The sequence below is a fragment of the Pangasianodon hypophthalmus genome, chromosome 30, assembly GCF_027358585.1.
Source record: "Pangasianodon hypophthalmus isolate fPanHyp1 chromosome 30, fPanHyp1.pri, whole genome shotgun sequence".
NCBI classification, from domain to species: domain Eukaryota; kingdom Metazoa; phylum Chordata; class Actinopteri; order Siluriformes; family Pangasiidae; genus Pangasianodon; species Pangasianodon hypophthalmus.
Window position 1 is genome coordinate 9,536,570 of NC_069739.1, and position 24,288 is coordinate 9,560,857.

At 40.6% G+C, this 24,288-nt stretch overlaps 1 protein-coding gene across 1 annotated transcript in view; it reads right to left on the reverse strand.

Moving 5' to 3' along the window:
• Positions 1-24,108, reverse strand: part of usta (uronyl 2-sulfotransferase a) — an 80,064-nt gene extending 55,956 nt beyond the window's left edge. Inside the window, exon 1 of the mRNA XM_026917798.3 lies at positions 23,504-24,108. Coding sequence (XP_026773599.1) covers positions 23,504-23,732 — 229 coding nt within the window. The 5' untranslated portion in view covers positions 23,733-24,108. The remainder of the gene's footprint in view (positions 1-23,503) is intronic.
• Between the last annotated feature and the right edge of the window lie 180 nt (positions 24,109-24,288).

Consider the following 24,288-nt stretch of genomic DNA (forward strand, 5'->3'; position numbering starts at 1 on the left):
CTGATTTATTAAAGACAGAGAGAGAGAGAGAGAGAGAGGGGGAGAGAGAGAGAGAGAGAGAGAGAGCAGTCAAGTGAGATCCTGTTTGTCCCTGTAAATCAATCTACACACACCCCAGCACACTCCAGCACTGTTCACTCATGTAAATTCAGCTGCCAGCTTTAGGGTCCCAACATCACTGAAACACTGTATTTCCTCCTCCCTCCGAACATAGACACGGGAGTGTGTTTAGTGCAGACTCGGGAGCCAGAAGTGTTTGCTCGCTGTGCTCGATGTGTTCTGCATTCATGACTGTATGTTTGAGGTGGGAAAAGTCCAGACTCAGTCTGGCTTCCTTAACCTGATCCTTAATCCCTCATAAAGCTGCTGTGCTCAAACTTATTCCATATTAACGCTGGGGAAAGGGTTTGTAGTCTATATGCTTACTACACTGGCTGTATAAAGATATATATATATATATTATATAATATATTGACTGAATGTTCTCTATGCAGTTGGAAACCTAATGCAGCACTCTACAGAATTACCTCCAGAGATCTACAACAATTAGGCCTAAAATTAACATTACACCCAATTTTTCATTTTCTTCCTCTCACAAAACAATTAAGGAGAAAGCATTTACTCTTCCTGAAACATAAAGCTATTGTCAAGAAATATATTTCTGTGTCTGTATTTCATTCATTCATTCATTTAAACTGCTCTGGTCTCCAAGAACTCTACTGTTGCATCTGACCTATTGCTTTTTCCCTGGGATAAAAAGATTGCATACATCATTTACTACCATGTGAAGAGCTTTCAACACAAAACACATAAAAATACCATTAAGCACAAATATATAACAAACACACTATATGGCCAAAAGTATGTGGACACCTGACCATACCAGCTCATATGTGCATGTTAAACATTCCATTCAAGATTTATTCCCCCGTCTGCTGTTATAATAAGCTCCACTCTTCTGGGAAGGCTTTCCACTAGATTTTGGAGCGTGGCTTGTGCTCTTTCAGCCACAAGAGCATTAGTGAGATCAGCAACTGATGCACAGTGCACACTCAGTGTTCTTGTTCAGCCTAAAGGTATTCAGGGGGGTTTGAGGTCAGGGATCTGTGCAGGACACTTGATTTCTTATATTCCAACCTTTACCAACCATGTCTTCATAGAGCTCACTTTGTGCACAGGGACACTGTCATACTGGAACAGGGTTGGGCCTCTTAGTTCCAGTGAAGGGAAATTGTAATGCTACAGCGTACAAAGACATTCTATACAATTGTGTGCTTCCAACTTTGTGGTAACAGTTTGGGGAAGAACCACATATGGGTGTGACGGTCAGGTGTCCATGACATTTTGCCCAAAAATACCACGAAGCACATAAAGGTCCATAAAAACGTTTCAAAAGCCTGAAACACCTGCAACTTCAAGGTGTTCTTGGACCTACAACTGGCTTAAATTTAGTCTCATTTGACCACAACGCAGTTCTTGTGGTCAAATAAGACAGAATCCAAACTTCTTGATCAAAGACATCTGTATTACAAAAAGAGACCACATACAAGTGAAAAAACTGCATTGAGGCAGAATGGTCTATTCTAATGAATGGTGCCAATAATTGTGAACCTGACTGTATGGAATAAGACTTTGTTTGGAACATGTCATGTTACAGCAAGTCATGGATGGATCTAATACTGTCTTCAACATGCCTTTGACAAGCTTCCCTCATGCCTCTAAAGTGTGCCAAACTGATTTTGAAAAAGAGTTTTGTCCTGTTATGAAAGCAAATTGCATCATATTGCAGTGTTTTCTGGGAAAGTTCTGCTCTTTAGATCTTCACTGATAATGGATGGCATCTAATAAATCAGCTTATACATTTCGTCTGTGCTGATAGAATCAACAGCCCTCAAAATGGACACTGACCAGATGTGCTCCCAAAAGGGAAGTACTGAAACGCTAAAAAGTGGTAGCTAACCTAGTACCATAGCATATGGTGAGCTAGTCTGCTAGTTAAAGTGCATTAATTCTTTAAGAATAGGTTTTATTTTAAAATCTATGAATAAATATTTGTGTTTGATCTGTTTAGTTGTATGTAAATTGAATAGTAATGCTACAGCATCCAAAGACATTTCAGACAATTGTGTGCTACCAATTCTGTGGCAACAGTTTGAGGAAGAACCACATATGAGTGTGATGGTCAGGTGTCCACATATTTTTGGCCATGATCCCTAACTCATATGACCATTACCCACTTTTAATTAAGGTTCTAACGTAGCACATCGCATTTATGCCTCACGTTTTGGCTAAGAGCTGTGGTGTTCTCTTCTCTCATCGCATGTAAAAGATAATTAAGTGTGGCTAGCGTCTGTACTTTCTTTCAATATGTTTAACCGCAAACTGGCAGATACTTGGAGCAGATCAGGTTTAGGACAGCTTTGGGGTAGCCTTTATTGTGCTCGGTTTTCTCTAGTGTTCCACATACATGCGTCTACCGTTCTACCGTCAGCGCCTTGGGCAATGTGTGTAGTGCAGCAGGCGGTTGGATTCAGAACTATAGCTAGAACTGTAGTTACTAGTAGTAGGGTAACAAAAATACTACAAAATAAATGAATAGTCCAGACAGAAAGTCTGCTGATCGTACACCCTACATGGACTTTTTAAGGGGAAATTACATGGGCACGTTGATTAGGAGGGTACAGCAAGTTGTGTTGGTTTGATCCTGAGCTGATTTGAATGTCTGTGGGTATTCTCCCTGTGTTCTCCTGGAGTTTGATCCTGAGCTGATTTGAATGTCTGTGGGTATTCTCCCTGTGTCCTCCTGGAGTTTGATCCTGAGCTGATTTGACTGTCTGTGGGTATTCTCCCTGTGTTCTCCTGGAGTTTGATCCAGAGCTGATTTGAATGTCTGTGGGTATTCTCCCTGTGTTCTCCTGGAGTTTGATCCAGAGCTGATTTGAATGTCTGTGGGTATTCTCCCTGTGTCCTCCTGGAGTTTGATCCTGAGCTGATTTGAATGTCTGTGGGTATTCTCCCTGTGTTCTCCTGGAGTTTGATCCTGAGCTGATTTGACTGTCTGTGGGTATTCTCCCTGTGTCCTCCTGGAGTTTGATCCTGAGCTGATTTGAATGTCTGTGGGTATTCTCCCTGTGTTCTCCTGGAGTTTGATCCTGAGCTGATTTGACTGTCTGTGGGTATTCTCCCTGTGTCCTCCTGGAGTTTGATCCTGAGCTGATTTGACTGTCTGTGGGTATTCTCCCTGTGTCCTCCTGGAGTTTGATCCTGAGCTGATTTGACTGTCTGTGGGTATTCTCCCTGTGTCCTCCTGGAGTTCTTCTGGGTTCTCTGGTTTCCTTCCACCTCCCAAAAACATGCTGGTAGGTTTACTGGCTTACATTAAATTGCTCATAGTGAATGAATGTGTGAATGAATGAGAATGAATGTGCATGATAGTTATAGTTTGACAAGCGCGCAAAACATGATGTCTAATGTGTGATTTTTGCAGACTAGAGTGCTGAATGCTTTCGTATTTTTGATCTGAATGGCCAGAAATGTTTCACAACACGTCCACTCTGTGGGATTCTCCCTGACCCTCTTGAACACGCTGCCTGGAATGGTTTTAGGAACTGAACTGAACTGACCCACACACTGCATCTAGGATCTGCATAAGGACACGTTCTGACATATCACACCCACACATAGTGTTCCCTAACTCCCTCATTTGAGCTGGGTGGTGAGGGGTATAAATAGTGGAAGTGGCGTTTTAACGTGGGCCAGAAGCCCACAGAGCTGCTCCACCCAAGAACTTTAAATACACTCAACCCACGCTGCCTCTCTCTCTCTCTCTCACACACACACACACACACACACACACACACACACACACGCGCGTGCACGCACACACACATTCCGCTTTCTCCATCTATTCTTAAAGCTGGACATGAAATCTTCTGCAAAGTGTGCCACCTGTTCCACTGCCTGCTGTCTCCTCTTCTTCCTCTACTCCTCTTCAATTACACCTGGTTCGAGTTCCATCTTTACATCGCCAGGCTCCTCACCTCCTCCATCTTCATCTCCAACTGCACATTAGTGCACACCTCAGTCACAGCGCTGTCATTTGACCGCTTTCTTAAAGAAGGCGCACAGTCGAGAATTAGCTACTGGTTTACTATAAAAAGCCAAAGAAATGCAGACTGACATTCAAAACGAGACAACTAATAATATCCCAGGATGATATTCTACAGTCTCTCAAGTTAATTTACTGTTATATTAAATGTTAATTCACACTACTGTACGAAAAATATCCTGTACTGTAAACTTAGCACTTAGTCCACACAGCGTCTGGCATCTTTTATACATCTAGCTGGAGAGAAGCTTCAGCTGCAATCTGATTGGTTACTCACAGTTGCCTGTACTGTATGTGCGCCTTCATACACCAGTTTTCAAAAAGAAGGAAACCTTTTAAATAGATAAGAATTCTTACTGATGAAAAAGCACCAGTCATATACATCATATCTACATCATACTACCGCATCATATATACAGTACTGTAAAAGAAGTGCTGTAGAGCAAAGATGCCTTCAAAAAAACACTATAAAAAATACTATAAACAGCAGTCAACAGTAAAAATTGAAACAAAATCAATATTTGGTGTGAAGACCTTTTGCTTTAAAAAAAAAAAAAAATAATAATTGGTCTCGGGTGCAGTGTGTGCAGTTTTATAAGGACATGAGCTGTAAGTGTTACTGAGCATCTTGCAGAAGCAGCCACAGTTCTTCTGGAGACTTTGACTGTCGACTCGCTTCTTATTTCTGCAGCGAAACCCAGCAGCCTTCATTATATTTTTATCTGAAAAGTGTCTCTTATGGAATCTGCTGCTTTCTTTACTGACATACAAACATTTTTCTGTAACATTTCATTCTGTGCTGGAAAACTAATGTTTGGAATCTAAAATGTTTTTGTACTGAATCAATAATGTAGAAGTCAGAAAATAAAAATCTATAACAAAGTTTGTTTTAAAAAAAAAATAGGGTGCCTAAGACTTTTGCACAGTTCTGTAAATCATATAACCAATTACTCGAAACCATGTTAAGAGATGTGCTTGCAATATATACTGCATTTGAGTCATTCATTCATTTATTGATTCATCCTCAGTAACGTTATCCTGGTCAGTGGATCTGGAGCATGTCCTGGGAACACTGGATGCAAGAGAGGAATACACCCGGGATGAAACACCGGTCCATCAACAGGCACCTGACACACATTCACACACACTGATCCAACTAGGGACAATTTATAGTCACTAATGCACCTATTGGCATGTTTTTGGGAGGTGGGAGGAAACCGGAGAACCCGGAGGAAACCCACACAGACACGGGGAGAACAAGAGACACTCCACACAGACAGTGAGAGATCAGGATTGAACTGGAGAGCCTGGAGATTAGGATATTTCAAATATTAAATTCAGCCGACTTACCATCTAATAGCAGTATTTCATCACTACAACAGTTGAGTGTTTACATCGTTACACTTTTCCACCAGTATTCTCAGGAATTCTGCCTCCCGCATTACTGAATCTTGAAAATTGCGCTCAAATTGTGATTGAAATATAAACACAATTCATTGTTCTGCCCTAACAGGCAAATTACTACCTCAATACTACAGTTAAATCAATTATTTGTAAAATCTGGTTTTAATCCAAGATTAGAAGTGAGCCAATAGTGAGAAGCGAGCCAAGAGCAAGTTATACGAAACGATTCTGGTGATCAAGAGGATATCATGTTGAAAGTGGATGGAAGCTGCACACTCCTACATCAAAACTGCAAGCTTGATGTATTTTAAGGAACATTCAGATAGCGTAGCAGGAAAGAACACACTTCACTTTGTCATTATTAAGGAACAAAACAGGATCTCATTGTCCAGAAATGTGGTACTTTCCACTTCAGCAGATAATCATTCTTCCCATGGGCAACACTGACGCAGTCAGCTAACTGTGTGCTAGTGCACTAGATTCTTATTAATCTGGATTACATAGTGAGAGCATGAAAGGAACCAGTGAAACATAAGCACAAGAGGCTACACTGCAATAAACACAGAATTAAAGATTGATACTGATGATAATTTCCTTTCATTTCCTGGAATAACGACGAGTCTGACATGTTTCCGCATGTAGGAACAGTTACCCATCCAAGACATTCAGTGTGTGTGTCTGTGTTTGGTGGACCAAAGACTCAGGTGAATTTGTACAAATAAACAGAGCCAGTATTTTCCCCTCTGAGCTGAAATGTACTCCTTTCAGAACAGGAATCCATACAGAGACTGCCAAAGTCATTCTTACATAAATGCTTCAGTTGCAAGCATTTAATAATTTAGTGATTAATATTTTCCCTTTGCCATCATAGTTCTCATTTCTGGCTCTTTTTTTCTGTCTGTTAGCAGTGACTACGGTGGATAATGGTTCTTGCTCATACCATCTCAAAAGCATAACATATGTGATAAATCGCTCAGGAAAATAAAACTGGAACACATACAACTTCATAGAATTGGGAATTCATGATTGCAAAAATCCATTCTAATAAACTGTATCCACCTGAACGCTGCTTATTAAATTGGTCAAGTGATCTGTTTATTGCCTCAGACGCTGTCCATCAGTCTAACGAGCCCCAGAAAATAGCGTCATACCTGCAGGCCACTCAAGAAGACCCTATGTGGGCTGTATAGTATGCTTTTGAGAATAAATGCCCTATTATCTTGTGCAAGGTGCCATCATCCCCACATGTCCATCGCGATTATCCTGTTAACCCAAACACAATGCCGGCAAAGGTTCCTTCAGAGCTATAATCTTGTTCATGAAGAGATGAACAGTACATGCAGTCATTACAGCAACTGTTATGACAGACTAGACAATTATTGTGATATACTAACGAAATTTCATGCCTAGGAGAGTGTTTATTAAACTTATGCGATTATTGATTTTTTTTTCCTACCCTGCTTGCAATTTACCATTTAAAAAAATACAGAAAGTATTTGCACAGCAATAGTATTATCAGCTGTGCAGTCAGGAACTGCTTGATGGCAGTGTCAATCATGAAAACGCAGCAACACATTGTGCAGTAACACACAGTAAACCGTACAAAGAGCATGGTCTAGTGTTCACATGGCAAACATTTTCACTGGTGATGCTGTTTAAAGTGTGTGAACCAGTCTGAGCACTGACTGGTGAGCAAAAAACAAACAAACACCAGAACAAAACTCCATATTTAATTACTTTCAAATGATCATCACCAACCACCGATACACAGGTCCACTAATCTGATTGGTTGAGCGATGTTCCAAGAGTGCCTATATAACTGCACTGGGACGCTTCACTGTGTGTATCACGCACTTTTCCATGTACGCCACGTAAAATTCCACTTCCTAGTTGAAACTATTACCATAGTTGTGTTAGTGACATCATCAGCAGACACGACAAATGATACTTCTCAGATACCTTTTGACTTAAAATATGAAAGCTCATCAGATGAAAAGGAAGAAGGGACGCCAATCTTACCGGAAGCACCTTTAACAGGAATGTACAACGTGAGCTAGCAAGCCAGCTAGCTGATGTACTATAAAGTGAGCGTGGCTTCTTTGGGATCTATTTACGCTAGTGGAGCAAAAATAAACAGAACATTTGGCCATATTGTGTTCATAATGTCAGTTACTCGATATTAATTTCTTGTTTACAGAACTGTTGTATAAAAGCAACATCGCACTCGCAGTCATGAGGTTATACTGAACATCAGCACAGCTGTGATTACCTACCTACAACCGAATCACGGCCGCGCCGATATTCAGCATAACCACACGACTGTGAGTGCGATATTGCTTAAATAAAACATACACAATGTCAGGTAGAGTTACAGTGATGAATATTGATAGCGCTTAGACTAGCTATGCCTCACAAACTAATTTAATTTGACAGCAGTCTTCTATTGTCTGCTGTTGTTTTGACTATTTCACCAAGAGTGCATGATGAAAGCTCAGTGATAAACGTGACAGATGAAAAGTTGATGGCTATCGATGACAGTTTTTAAAGTACAGTTTTAGAACAGCACAAAATTAATTATTTCTTTTCCGTCCTTCCCTTCTACTCGCTGTTTTTGACATACTTTTGCAATGACAAATTTGCAAACACATGGCCAAGTCATCATAATCAGCTCCATATGTGGCCACTTTTTTTTTTTTTAGGAAATATTATCTTGCATTGAGCTACCATTAAATTAGACTCTCAGTTTAACCAGAACTCAGCATGCTCCCGAGTGACCTCTGACCTTTCCCAAAACGTCCCGCTGATCTTCACCTGTAGACAATGATGAAATTCTTTCCACTCTGGACCTGGTGAATAGTCTTCAGAAGAGAATATCCCTGGTCCTGAATCCCTATTTTTCTTGGATCCCTCTTTAATTCTCTTTTTACTGTTTTTATTCTCTCAGTTCTCTTTGGATTGGAGTGCACGACTGATGTCCCAGTCAAACATCTGGATAAAGCACGTCTGTACTGGATGTACACATTGGGTTCATGGACACAGGATCTAGCACAAGAGCTGATTGTCGTAAATAATATAATGCTTGTTCTCAGGTTCTCTGACATTTCTGGATGTCGTCTAATAAAAGTGAGTAATCGGTTATGAAATTTCATGGGGTTTCATTACGTCAAACTAGAGGCGTGTTTTGGATTGTTCAAGCCCAAAAGAATCCTGTACGCTCATATTTATTTTTTATTTGTAGCTGCCTGCGATATTTTCTAATACACTTAGCTTGGTTTATTAGCTATTATGAAATGTCATTTAAAGCACACCAGGAAAAAAACGGTCCTTAATACGATTAAAAGAATGAGTTAAGTCCAAGTGACACCAGACGAGGTGAAACATTGTGCCGCGTCCAGTACACTCCTGTGTTAATAAACATGGACTTTCTTTGTTCCTCAAGCTTCGTATCTGACCTCCTGCTCCTCCTGGCATGTGAGTAAGACCCCAGTACTGATATACCTGTACATCAATCTATAACATACTAACGAAAAGGTTTTTAGTTGAATGAACGCATGAACAACATGGTGGAGTTGGTGAGGTTGGGTAGGTCTGCTTTCCTGACCAAACCGTCATTAGCTTTTGGTTTATTTTTTTTCCCCAACAGATCATGGATGGACATGTTCCAGTTTAGGGGGTCTGTCTGTCAGAAAGTCTCTTAACACAAATCCACATCTAATAACAAAAGCCCACGTAGAAGAAATAAGGTCTGTAATTTATGTAGTTAATTCTTATGTATTAGGGGGAAAAACAATCAGCCAACTTGAGAAGTAAAATCAAGAAGCCCAAGAAGTTAAATCAGGCAAGTCGGAGCAGGAAATGGCGCAGAGCAGGAGATCTTCAGTCCCCAGGAGCTCATATTACTACATAACTCAATGCCTAATCTAAAAGTATAAACACACACAGGTCAAATCAATGGAATTTATTACTACTGAACTTTTCGTATAGTGTCCTGAAATGTTATACGTGTGTTTTTTGGAGCCGCTGATGACTTGCTGTGTGCACTGTGTGTTACTGCAGACAGCCTCTGGTCGGCTTTGCACTGTCGGGTTTTGTTTTTTCCATCTATGCCACCATGCTAGAGCGCACGCAGTGCTGCTTAATTGTGACTTTATTAAAGGCCAATAAACACGAATTTTAAAACCATGCTGTCAAAACCATTTACAGGGGAACTCTCGTACCATAGGACTTGCTCGGTAATAAACATTAAAAGCCTGGCAGGTCTTTCATATAGCCTAGGACTCATAGCAGACAACAATCTGAGCACTAAAACAATCAATCAATCAATCAATCAATCAATCAATAAATAAATAAATAAATGGTTAACTTGTAAACACACACTTGTCAGCAAGCCACACTGCAAAGTTCAGTGGAAACATGGGGTAGTGTAAACAGAGAAAGGTGACTTTATTGAGCTGCTTTGTACGGAAAAAAAAATTTAAAGCCTTGGAAAATGTGCTATTAAATAAATAAATAAATAAATAAATGTTTTTCTGGAGGTGTTTCCGCACACAAAGCCTGTATCTCTGGATAGTCAGACTTCACTTCTCCCAAATAACTTTAGCAGAGTTGATTTGAAATTCAGGTTTTCGATTAGAACTGAAGAACGTTCAGGAAGTCGGTTTTTCTTTTCCTTTAAAGTTATTTCCTCTCACTACCTAATCTGCAGAAACACTAAGTAAAATACTGAACTGACATTTCCTGAACTTTAAAGAGAGGACATGCTTCAGTAGAGAGAGACAAGAGGGGTTTAAAGGATAAAAATACACACACACACACACACACACACTCACACGATAGGTTTTGCTAAAGCACGCCAGGACTGGGCCTCTGGGGTCTGATTCTCAAACACACAACAGAACAAGCAGATGCTCTACAGTGAACTTTTACTCATGCCAAAAATTCATAATCACAATCTAAGGCATGGCCAGTTTTCACTACAGTACTCCTACGTTTTCAACATCTCCTATTGTCTTTTGATTTTGAGAGGCTGGATCTTGGTAGCTGCTGTGATTTATACAGATTATTTATAGTGTTCTGTTATATGATATGAAAGGAACAACACACTCCAGAGTGTGCCCTTATGAGTTATTTGTGAACTCGAAGTGTATTATTTTCGTAAAACTGCACAGTCTGGAGTGTTATTCCACTTACACCACCACAGCGATTTACCAATGATTATAATGTTTATTAATGAACGGCATGTAACACATTTAAGTTAGTTCTTGTTCTCACTTACGTCACATCTGCAATAACCGTTCTGTCACCAGCCTCTGTTTTTCTCTCTCTCGAAAAACACAGCTTGCCATTTTACTGAGAAACTGGAAAACAAACACCTCTGTCCTGAAGACTTTCCGTGCTGATAAACTTTGCAAAGCATCGTGACTGTTACGAAGCTCAGACACCTGAGACTCCTTCCATAAATCTTAAATAAACGTCTCCTAACAAATAAAACTTCACCATATCAACGATTACATCTCTTACTTTTTAAATCCGTATATTAGTCGTATATTGGGTGTTTTCCGTACAAGCCCCTGTGAATGAAACGATATAGAAACGGTAACGTATTAGAACGAGCGCATTAATATTAACCTGCAGCGTCTGACCAATCAGATGTGAGAATTCAACAGCACTATGGTGTAAGTTCCAGTAAAGTTCAATCTATTTAAAAGATGAGATTTTTTATTGCTCTATTTATGCATGCTGAAAATTGCCTTAAATTATGACAGAAATGCAAGATATTTTTCCAAAGGATTGTTTTTAGAAAATCGTTTAACCATAAGATAATAAAACATCAAAAAATAGTTACAGGTATGATTGTTTTGTCCTTCATCATACATCGCTGATCCTGGGAATGCCGCACTGCGAAAAACAAAGTATTCTGCCCAAGTTCAGTGACCTGTAATTTCTTCGCCACACCTCCAGAAACGCCCATTCTACGTCGTGGTACTGAAACCCCTGAAATTTAGTGAATGCCCACTAGCTTACACAGACTAGCCTATATAAAACATGAAAGTGCTGTGCCATACTCACACACAAACACACATACACACTCGTCCAAGCCAAAATGCAGTGGTTACACACCAAAGGGCAAAGCCGCCCTATCAGAGGAGACTATATTGAAGGTTGCTATTTTTAAAGTGAATATTTCTGCTCTTTCATAAGCAGTAAAGGAGGCTTACAGAAAACAGGCCTGCGGTTTGTGTACTTGTAACGAAAGCAGCTGCTACATGAGGTAAAGTCACCTCCGTGAACAAGGCGCTTTAACGAGTCATTAGTGTCCCTGAAAACATAACGAAACAAGCCAAGAACATGCAGTTTTCCAGCAACATGTTTTAGTGGCTAAATCACACCTAAACAGCACAGTGCTGCAGGAATTCATGCAGGAGTCATGATTTGGTCTGGGCGTAGCGAGCATTTTATATTTTACACCTACAGGTTCTATTGCAGAGAAGCTGCTTTCCCTGAAAAACAAAATGGTTTCTGTCACAGTCATTGGTTTGTGGTCACCACAGCAAAGGTAACAAATTCAGTTGTTGAAAGAAGGTTTCACAGAGGCAGCTTTCCATCCTGTGCTGTACTTTCAGGATTCAGTGTTCTACACTTTAGGAGAGATACTGTGTATGCAGGGCGGGACGGTGGCACAGCAGGTCACAGCTCCAGGCTGTGTAGAGTTTCACACGTTCTCCCTGCGTCCGTGTCGACAGCTGGCTTCCTCTTCACTTTTCAGTTTCCTCCCACCTCTCAGAAACAAAAACAGAGATGTAGTCCCTGGTCCCATCCAGGGCGTATTCCCACCTCATGCTTAGTGTTCCTGTGATAGACTCCAGTTCCACTGCAACCCTGACCAGAATATAATAGCTACAAAGTGAGGAATAACACACTCTTTAACACACATGCTGTTATAAAAGAATAACGCACGCCAGGGGGTGTGATGCAGCACAACGCGTAGCGGAGTGTATTATTTTTGTATAACAGCACGGTCTGGAGTGTATTATTCCACTTATACCATAGCACTTTTTAAATTTATTAATGAATGACTTGTCACATATTTTAACAGTTTATAGTTAGATTTATTGTTGTGGAACATCCGAGAGGCAAGTTAGTTCCTGTTCTCACTTACATTATAGCTGCAATAAACAGTCCTTCCCTAACCAGCCCCCCTTCTCTCTCTCTCTCTCTCTCTCTCTCTCGCTCGCTCCAAAACAAAAAAAAAAAATCGCAGCTTGTCATTTTGTGTAGAAACTGAAGTTCTGAAGACTTTACCTGTGCTGGGAAACTCTGGCTGTTACAAAGTGCTTTCAACCGAGACTCCTTCCACACATGTAAAATAACCGCCTCCTAAAAAAACAGCACCACCACATTAATAATTATACATTTTACTTTGCTATGCAACAACATTTTTTATTTATTTAATTTTTTAGTCTTAGGTTACGTGGGGCGTCCGCTGTACAAGTTCCTGTGTGTGAGCTGTTTCTACAGAAACAATAACGTATTAGAACGAGCGCATTAATAAACCTATCCTTCATGTTACAGCTGGAACTACTATCCAATCCCTGCTGTTATATGATAATAATGCACACCTCCTGACCAATCAGATTGGAGAATTGAACTGCGCTGTGGTAGAAGTAAGGAATAACGCACAACAGCAAATGCTGCTCTACAGAAATTATACACGCTGGCGTGCTGTGGTGTGTACTGCTGTAAAGCGGAAGCAGTCTGTTATTCTGTTATTCACAGCAATGTATTAATGAATTAAAAAAGGTTTTTTTTAGGGATTATGGGTACATTTAATATTGTGGAAAATCTGTAAGTTCCTGTTCTCACTTACGTTCTAGCAACAATAAGCAGTCATTCCCTCACCAGCCTCTCCTTTTCTCTCTCAAAACACAGCTTGTCATTTTCCAGAAAAAACAGAAAGCATAAACTTCTCTGTCCTGAAGACTTTGGCATTAAAGTGTTCGATGATGAGCAGCTTGAAGTACAGCCACATTTCCGTGTTCTGAAGTGTGACCATTTTTCATAAAATCATCTGGTTCAGATGTCACTTGTCTGTAAATCAGCTGTCTACTTCCAAATTCTTCCAAACATTCCAGGTTAAATTTCTAAGATAAACTCTGCATTTCACAAAGGGAAATTTTGTATTCTGTTTATGACTTTTTCCATTTGCCACTTTAATCCACCCTTAATTTTATTTTTATTTACAGTCGCTCACTGCTGTTTTATGAGCACTAATAGTATTAAAAAGCCTAGGTGTGTTTTATCCCAGAACCTAGTGACTGACTGCAATAAACCAGTGTGGTTAAAGTGATGATGCAGGATGCTACTCTTTCAAATGCTTCATGATTTGAAAGAGAAAGAGTAAGCAATTATCGTTTTATGATCATTTCATCTTGGCACATGACTAGGAGAAGACAGTTTGTGTTGTGGGAAATGAGAATGAGGAGGTTTGGACTTTAACGCTGGCTCGGCATGCCGCTGGCACCGCTCATGGTACCACCCATGGTTTAAACCGTTGCCAGCCTCCATCTTCACTTACTTCCTCTGACATGCATTGAGTCCAGTTGCCATTTTTTCAAGCTCTGTTTATACAAAGCTTTATGTATGAGCATTTAGCAAACTGTAATTGAATTTGATCACAGATTTCCACTCCTGCTCCGAGAGAGTGAGAGGGTGCTGAGAGGGTTGTAGACTTAAACACGTTTTTAATAGTCTGCGAGACGTTTGTCTTCATGTCGGAGGCACAGCAGATGTGAAATTCCACATAATTCCATCACCCAAATGAAAACTTTACCAACACACTTCTGCCAAAAATGTGCAGCAGTCTTCACTGCCTTCTCATGAGCAGAAGAGAGAACAACGCTTCAGAAGAAAAGCTGCTGGGACACATCGATTCCACCTATATCTATACCTATATCTACTGCAGCTAGGTTTTGGCCTTGCAAGGAACTTGGCCTGGGAAATATTTTCATATAAATGAAATGTATCTGCACTCTGTACGAAGGAAATTGGAAAACTGGTCTTGTTATCCCAGGTAATTTATTTCCTAGTTTTCCTTTAGAATTAATCCGCTAATAATGCTGGAATTTTATTATTCACCGGGCGTAGTCACTGAATTCATTTGGTCATTTTTTCAGCTTTTGGGCTCAGAAACACAGTGTGTGTATGGTTCAGGCAGCATGGGCGCAACATTTCCAGTACTGAAAACACACTGTCATACACTTGCCATGCCCACAGCGCACACAGCAGAATGGCTTGATCAAGACACTAGCCAAAAATTCAGTGAATGAAGCTTTATACAAAATGGAGAAATAACCATGCATTTGTGTGGCGGCCTGGGAGAACCATTCACACAGTGAATTCTTCTACTATATAGTTTTGAAAACAACAGCCCTTCGTTTAAAAAGTGAAAAAGTAAAAGTGAAAAGGGAGAACATTACATGTAAACATTTCATTCCGACCCTGTTATCTGATAACACACTTGGATTATATTCCTTTTGCTACAGCACATGCGGCAGATATAAAAAGTCTACACACCCCTGTTAAAACCAAGATAAATCATGTCAGAAAATTTTCCACCTTTAATGTGACACAGCAACCAACAAAATTCTAGTGAAAAGCAAAGAAAAATGGGAAAAGGAAATGGGGAAAAACTTACAATACCCGGGTTGCAGAAGTGTGCACACCCCTTAACTAATGCTTTGTTAAAGCACCTTTTGCTCTGTAATACGGCATTCATGCACATCTTGATTTGGCAAATTTATTCCAGATCTATCAAACTGTCAGAGGATCTCCTGTGCTCAGCCCTCTTCAAGTCATTCCACATGTTTTTGATAGGATGTAGGTCTGGGTACTTACTGGACCATTACAAAACTTTAATCATCTTCTTCTTCTTTTTCTTCTTCAGAAGCCTTTCCTTTGTTGACAGTATCTTGCTAGAACACGACATTTTTCTACATCTTCAGCTGTCTAACAAGAGGCCTGAAGGTTTTCTGCCAAAATAGATTGGTATTTGGTACTATCCTTGATTCCCTCTATCTTCAGCCCCAGTGCCAGCTGAACAGAAGCAGCACCATAGCATGATGCTGCCACCACCATGCTTCACCATGGGTATGGTGTTCTTTGGATAATAAGCGGTCTTGTTTTTGTTTATAGAACACCATGAAGGCCATCTTAATGTTTTGGAAAAAAAATTTGTACCCCTCTCCTGATTGATACCTTTCGATCATGAGATCCTGTACATGCTTTATAAGTTTTTTGCAGTCCATGGGTTCAGCAGTCGGATGAAACCAAGAAATTGTCAAGAAAATTTTACAGAAACAGCTGATCTTTATTTGGGGTTAATCAGAGTTACTTTATTGATGAGAGGTGTGTAACTTGTTTTTCTTTTTTTCCCCTAAAACATTTCTGTTTGTTTTTCACTTGAATTTTGTTGGTTGCTCACAATAAAGGTTGAAAAACATCTGACGTGATTTATCTGGCTTTCTTTTTTTTCCCAAAACCTGCACTTTTTTTCTCAAAAACCTACAACATTAACAGGTGTGTGTAGACTCTTTATATGCATTGTAATTGATCAAAGCCTGATATTCACTGTGTAAGGAAATCATACTTAGCTCTCAATGTTTTAGATGTCTATAGTCATGTGTTCTCGAAGGCTCTGGCTGTTGTCTGTACAGTTTAGTGTCTCACTCTCTCTCTCTCACACACACAAATCACAAATTAAACCAGGATGCTTGGTTTCAGTCTTGTTTATTGTGCCTATATATGCTCTGATGTGGCTTGGTGAGGAAAATTAAGAAGAAAAATCCTTTAATAAGTAATTTAAAAAACACATATGAAGACTATTTGTCTGAGAAACGTATGCAGTAGAGAAAAGCAAAACAGACACAAGGACACGCTAATTAAAGCACCTGTCATTATGGAGATAAATGATCACAATATTGCATTTTGAAGACATTACTGCGCATTCACCTCTGCCTGGGAAGATTCAGCGAGTCAGCTGTTGTATGATCTTCGTATATTGTAGAACTGATTATTGGCACACGTACAGTAATAGTCAAGCGGCTCAGAATTGCTCAAATAATTTCAGGTTCATTTCTAATTTCATGTGTGGTCTGTGCTAAACACAATATACCAGTTTCACTGTCTTCAGTCTGGCCATAACGTGTGACAGAAATGTTTAACAGCCCAAAACATCACTGTCTGCTAAGAAGTCACTCAATTTCCTATAAAATCCTGCACTTATAAGACCCCATTCAGCATTGAGAGCTTTTTTTAAGCCTCATAAAGAAATCTACAATCTGGCAACCGAGTGCATGCCAGCAACAACCACTATTTATGACGGACGTCTTGAAAATGAGCTCTCTGCACATGAATTTCCTGCCGAACTGAAGTCCAACCTCCCACCTGTGAGCGAAAGAAAGTCTTCTTGAGGTCTTATGAGTTTCTCTGTAAAGCTGTTAGTGAGTGTCGAAGGAGGGAAGTGAACTCAGTTCCTCCTTTCTTTCTGATTCTTCACAAAGGGAAATGCAAGGAGACTAGTGACAGGCCAACAATCATAGTTCCTAGCTCGGCAGGACTGTAACTGTGTTAAAGCTCGGTTATGTGTGCAATTATATGAGCTGTGTGTGTGGTTATAAAACATGGTTCACACTGTGTTGTCTTTGTGGCTTTGACCCATTCAGAGAGAAAATAAAAGAAGCAAAGTTGCTTGTGTGTGTGAGAGAGAGAAGCATACGCAGTACTGTCATTTATTTTATGGCATTTGGCAGACGCCCTATTCCAAAGCGACTTACAATTAACTCATTTATACAACTGAGCAGTTGAAGGTTAAGGGCCTTGCTCAAGGGCCCACAAGTGGCAGCTTGGTGGTGCTGGGATTTGAACTCTCAACCTTCTGATCAGAAGTCCAACATCTTAACCACTGAGCTACCACTCATAACTTAATGGAAGGCGTTCTGGTTGCAAAATGTGACACTGAGAGATAGAGACACAGGGTGTCTGAACAGTATCATTAAAAAAGTATCTTTATCTTTGGAATAAACCACGAAGAGACATGCTGTTATAGGAAAATAATCAGTGACGAGACAGTGTGATGCAGATGGCTGTTACCATACCAACGTTTATTACTATTCCAATAACAGCATTTCTTTTACACCCCAGCAGTTTACCAACACTAACAATTTTTTTGTTAATTAATGAATGAAAGGGCATTTAACCATTTATAGTTACATTTAATGTTGTGGAACTAATGTTATAGCAGCCAAAAATATAGTCCTCCAGCCTGAAGTTCAGCCTGAAGTTCAGCCTGTGTCTGAACTCTCACAGGAAAGTTCACCATAGTGGCACACACATTTTTAAAATCTGTTTACGTGGAGTGTCCCTGTGTAAGTTGTTACTATAGAAAGGACAACTTATTTAATATAAGCCTGTGGTTTGTCTTACTGTCAAAGCCGCTGTTATAGAAAATTAATCCACATTTTGACTTATCAGAATCGTAAAATCAACAGCACTGTTGTATAAAGTAGTTTTAACCACTTAAATCTGCTTTACATACATCATATATTTATGAATAATAATATAATCTCAATCAGATAATCTAAAGTTAATATACAAGGTGCAACGATGCATAGTGAGACGATGCATGTGATGTGCATCGTGGAAATGTGCGATTCTCATCATGGAAATGAGCATTCTATTAATTATACGTTGACACCAGAGGTCCTTATCTGCGTAACCGATGGAGTTAAATATACAGATAGCACGCTGGTCACATGATCACATTCTTTCGTTGGAGGCTGTGGCATTTTAGCCGACTTTGGAGCTCTATTTCTGGTTAAAATTATGCCTCAAGCACTGCTACTTAGTTATGTTTACTTATGTTTCAATCAATCATTTTTCCCATTATTTTTTTTAAGCTTTGGTGAACCTGTAGTACATTTTGTTTACAGTATTAAACCTCTGTTTGTAGCATTTTTGATTTTGGTTTTATACAGACAAAAACACACATTAGAACACACATCAGAAATAAAAAAGATGTCTTCAGTTTTACGTCCGTCATAATTTTTCTTCATAAATCAGATTTTGTGCAAAATATTCTGAGACTCGAATCGAATCATGACAGAAGGGTATCGTTACACCCCTATTAATAGATGTGTGTTATGGGCGACAGCACAAATTCATGAGCGAAACACTCATTTCTGAAGCTCTCTTTAGGAACATATAGTCAGATTCTTTGCTGTAACACTTCATGATGGACTTATACGCAGCTCTACCTTGGGGTGGTGTGTATGGAAAACAGAACAGCTGCCAACTGCTCTCACTTATGGCCATTCTTCTGTATTCCATCTACATCATGGAATACACTGCAGCCTGGTTCTACATTAAGAAACAAAAAGCTCTCTACATAAGAATGAGCAAATGTGTATGTGTTTGTGTGTGTGTATGTAACAGACTGAATACACCTAAACATAACATTAATCTTAACCTCAGTAACGAAAAGAAAACCATTTTTGCTTTTAAAATAAAAGCTGTGTGCGCACACACACATACACACACACACACACACACAGATGTCCTGATTCAGGATTCATGTCTCTTTCTCTAAAATCAAAACATTCCACAGATGCCACTGCATCCTGTCTGCTTATGGGAGTGGAACTGACGTTCAATACTGAGAGAGAGAGAGAGAGAGAGAGAGAGAATGTTCATACCCAAATTGTATGCAGTCAACTAACAGTAACTAACAGTAACTAACAATAATTAATCCTGCAGGCTACAATATTAGGGAGAAGAAAGTCATAAAAGTCTTTAACAGTACAAAACACACACAAACACAATAACACACATACAAACACGCTCACACTCCCCAGTGAGTGAAAAATGAAAGTGAAACCTCAAATACTTTGGAGAGTAATTTCTGAACACTGCTGTAGATCTCAGTGCCATGAACAAATTAACACATTGTACAACCAAATACAACAAAAGCTTTTAATGGTGTACACAACTGCACTTCATCCTAATTTAATAACAATCTCTGAAACTGAGAGAGAGAGAATCAGAGACAAGAATGAAACAATATATTTATGTTCATTTTCAATCTTTTCTGCAGTGTGTGTAGAGTCGCCTGCTGCTCAAATGTTAACAGGCTGCTAGTTAGTATAAGTATATAAATATTATAAGTATATAAAATAACTTAACATGAATAATATAAAAAGGCATGTTTATGTTACAGGATGTGTTACCAGAAAGTAGCAGACAGCAACAAGGGGTGCCAGTACTTCCTGAGTTGACACTACTACTATTACTGCTACTGCTGAGGCCCTGCTTACACATGGAGATAAACCAGGGGAGGACACTGTGAAAAAGCCTAAGCATTCAAGCTGTCCAGCACAGCAAAGAGTGGTTTGAGACACAGCCGACTAATGGAGAGCAGATTCTGAGATTCAGGAGATAAGATAAGCTACTGTACTAATGTGATACTACACATGGCTTAAAGCAGTCAGTTACACTTATGAGTTAAAGAGTGTGTGGCCCAGATAATTGAAAACCAAGATGACCTGAGGGATTACAGGTGGAGAAGTAGGTTCCTGATCCAGATGTTTATCACATCATACAAGGCATGTGATATGATCTGTAATTTGGCCCACTCGTTCTCTTTTTCCTGATACACCTACCCACCCAGATACAAGCTGACAAATACGTTTGTGACGCTACCTTTGTGGGGTGTATACTGATTTGTGTGTCACATACAGTTGTGTCACATACTAGAATATCTTTGTATGCTGTAGCGTTACAATTTCCCTTCACTAGAACTACGAGGCCCAAACCTGTTCCAGCATGACAATGCTCCTGTGCACAAAGCAAGCTCCATGAAGACATGGTGTGTGAAAGTTGGAGTGGAAGAACTTGAGTGTCCTGCACAGAGCCCTGACCTCAACCCCACTGAACACCTGTGGAATGAACTGGAATGCTGACTGTGCCTCAGATCGCCTTGCCCATCATCAGTGCCTGACCTCACTAATGCTCCTGCAGATGAATGAGCACAAATTCCCACAGCCACACTCCAAAATCTAGTGGAAAGCCTTCTCAGAAGACTCCATATTAATGCCTATGGTATTGGAATTGGACATACTGTATGGGTGTGATGGTGAGGTGTCCACAAACCATATAGTGTGTTTTCAGATATGAACAAGGCTCCACAAAAAAAGAACAGAAAGAGGAAGAAGGTGGGGTGAAATGATGAAGGCTTTAAGCTCTTAAGGAAAACACACCCTCAAACACATACTGAAATAGGAACTGGGGTCCAGTCCAGGGTGTATTCCTGTCTCACACCAAATGGTCCTGGGATAATGCGGTTAATGAAGGATATTGTGGTTAATGAAGATGAACATATGAAAGGGTCCAGGGGACCTTGATTTAGGAACAAGATTGCAAGATTCATTATAGGGCCATAATGGCAGGCACTTCAGTGACAAAGACGTCTCAACCAGCTGTGTTTCAACAGGAACAGTGACTAAAGTGATATTTGCATTTAGACCAGTGGGAAAGACTCCAATAAATATGGATCGCAATTGTGGTTAAAAGCAGAAATTCAATGACTGTGTTGCCCGTGCGTTAGCATGAAGAAAGAAGAGCAGCTGTTCTTTAGGTGACTGAAAATGTCAATCAGCAAGAAGACTCCATCCACATCTACATAGATATTATAAATATCAGTGCATAAACCCCTCATTACAAAGATGAATGGACATTTGAGAGTTCAGTGGTGCAAAAAGAGATGTGGCACGAGAGAGAGATGTGGAAACAATTGATCTGGTCAGATGAGTCATGGTTTAGAGTAATCTCGATACGTGGATGAGTGCATGTGTGGCATATACCAAGAGAATGGTACAACCATGACCCCTAGAGCGAGGGGGTCCGGTGGATCTGTTATGCTGTAGGGGGTATCTATTTTGCTGCCAGGGTTTGGATTACTGTAAATCAATACAAAGTTCTTCTGACTAATCACTGGAACATTTCTATCCCGACAGGACTGGTCTCTTCCAAGATGATCCCAACCCTGTCCACAAGGCACAAGGGCTCACTGAATGGTTTGGAAGATTCTGGACTGATGTTAGACAACATTCTCCACCACCACCATCAAAACATCAATTGAGGCAATATCTTTTGGAATGATTGTGTTTGTTCCTCTAGTACAAGTCCAGACTTGTAAAATCTGTGCCAAAGTGCTGTTCTGGCACCTCGTGGTGGCCGTCTGTAAACGATATTAAATCCTGTAATAATGTCATGACCATAACACTTATTGCACAGACATCATCCTGCAAGTAAATGCTGTCTCAAAGCTCACTAACTACACAACGGCAAAAGACTGACTATAATATAACACACAGGAAAAAAAAAAATCACAAAAAAGGGATGCATTGATTCCACTTACAACAATACCAGTATCAGCATTTGAGGCCAGTGTTAGCCCTGATCCCGATAACTAGTATCAGAGGAGTACACATCCTCTTTCTGCGCATGAACCCATCACCACAGCAAAACTCTATGCCAACCCTATGCCATACTGATGATGGTCTAACCCACAGGTTGCCAGCTCTGCTCCTGGAGTACCCCTGTCCTGCTCACTTCAGTGTTTTCCCTGCTCTAACACACTAACACTCAGGAAGAGCTATGAAATAGCTGATTAGTTGAATCAGATGTTTTAGCAGCAGGGGACACTTAAATATGCAGGACAGGTGGTACTCCATGACCAGGGTTGGAAACCACTAGTCTAACTGACCTTTGGGTGCCCAAAGGTCACCAGGGCCACTCTAGGTTGAAGCATGACCACCCCTCTGGCCTGTCCAGTTAGACATGATAGATTATAGGCTAGCTGCGATAGGCTAGTTTGCATAATAATGAAATGCCAACTAATTTGTAACTCTATGCATTGGCGTTAGCTAAAAGGTGGTCAAAGGTCACCATGGCCACCCCTCTGGCCTCCCCAGTAAGACATTATGATAGTGATAGTCAAGCCCATGTTAGGGTAGTCTGAATAATAATAATAATAATAATAATAATTTCATTTCGTCAATGTCCAATGGCGAGGATTGTCAACGAGTGTAAGTTTAGGCAGGAACAAGCGAGATTAGCTATCTAACACAGAAGTGAACTATTCCCTCAGCTCCTGACCACAACGGACCAACAGCCGAGCGACCATTAGTCAACTGGTCACTGTGCAAACAAAACACTGCATTTCTTCACTTTGTTATGAGCTAAATATACAATGCTTGCATACTTCATTAGATTTAACCTAATGTCATGTTAGCTTGTGTTGACTTTTATTGTCATAGCTAAGCAACAGATGTTTAGTCGTGTGCCTTTATGTTGATGAGGATCCTACTTAGCCACATTATGTCATTTTCTATGGATGTGGATTAGTATTTTACCCCACGATACACTGCAATCCCAGTACGCTCATTTGGACTGACCTGGCCACCCCACTGGAGCCACGCCCCTGACTCTATGTCATTAAATTGCTATTTTTTTATGTGAGTCAAATAAAGAAGTGTGTAATGAATTGTGAACACCTCACACAGGACGGCCTACACAGTGCGCATGCGCACGGCGTGAGCAGCTGTTTGCTGCACTCCTCACCTGTCCATACTCTCCCACACGTGAGCGGGAAGAATAACAGTAAGACTCCAGAGTTGTGAAGACGAGCAGCGAGAAAATAATCAGCTAATAATTCAAGAGTTTGATGTTTGCGCAGCAGGACACAAACAGCGCACTGGGTAAGAGCAGAGGTTTGGTATGTTAGTGACAACACAAAGCCCTGCAGACACGCTTTATCTGTGTCAGGGTACTCCAACAAACTTGCTGTAACTTGTAAAAGCGCAAGAAGTGTGCTCAAGCCCAAGCACACAGCGGAAACGCTGGAACTCCGAAATAACCGAGCGAGAGCAGGCTTCTTACCCAGATAGTGGCGCATGTCGAGCAGGAGCCTCGGAGGTCCGCCGTTGAGCTGGTAACAGAGCGAGCCGAGGCTGAAGAGCAGCAGTGCGGCCATGCAGAAGCCATAATCACGCAGTGACAAGCGCAGCCACAGGGCCCACAGCCCATCTCCCCTTCTCCCGTTCCGCTCTCTGCTGTGATTCGCAGGCTGATGGTGGTTTAGTCTGGGGCTGCCGCTGTGATTCTTCATCGTCTCCTTGCATGGAAGCGCTGAGAGTGGTCGTCACCCATCCGCAGCTTTAGCCACAAACTTTGTGTAGCGCATTTATAAACACAGAACCTGAAAACGAGCTGAAAACGAGCCTGTCCGCGCTCACAGCTACTTACTGGCTCTCCTCTTGCTCAACTGTGCTTTTCTGTGCCGAAGTGAAGCGGGGAATCCATCCTCTGTTCCCGGGTTAGAGCCGGTGTCAGGTTACTGAGCCAGGAGGAAAGTTCAGGCGGAGGATGTGCTGTGACCGGCTGCGCTACAGCGCCACCGTGCGGCCGTGGACTTCACCACATTTACCCTTTACCCAGACAGGCTTCTAACTTTTAATTAAAGGGACATTAAATAAGGAAAAAAATTGAGGTGTCTGTCGGTTTTTGAGCCCCAGCCATGAACACAAAGCAGGTTCAACTCGAGTTAGCATTAGCAAGGACTGTCATATCACCACTTTCAAGCGCACTATAAACACTGTAAACACTCAAAATCCAGCTCATAATGATTTGTGAAAACGATAACAAGTGCAGTCGCTGTCCTTTTC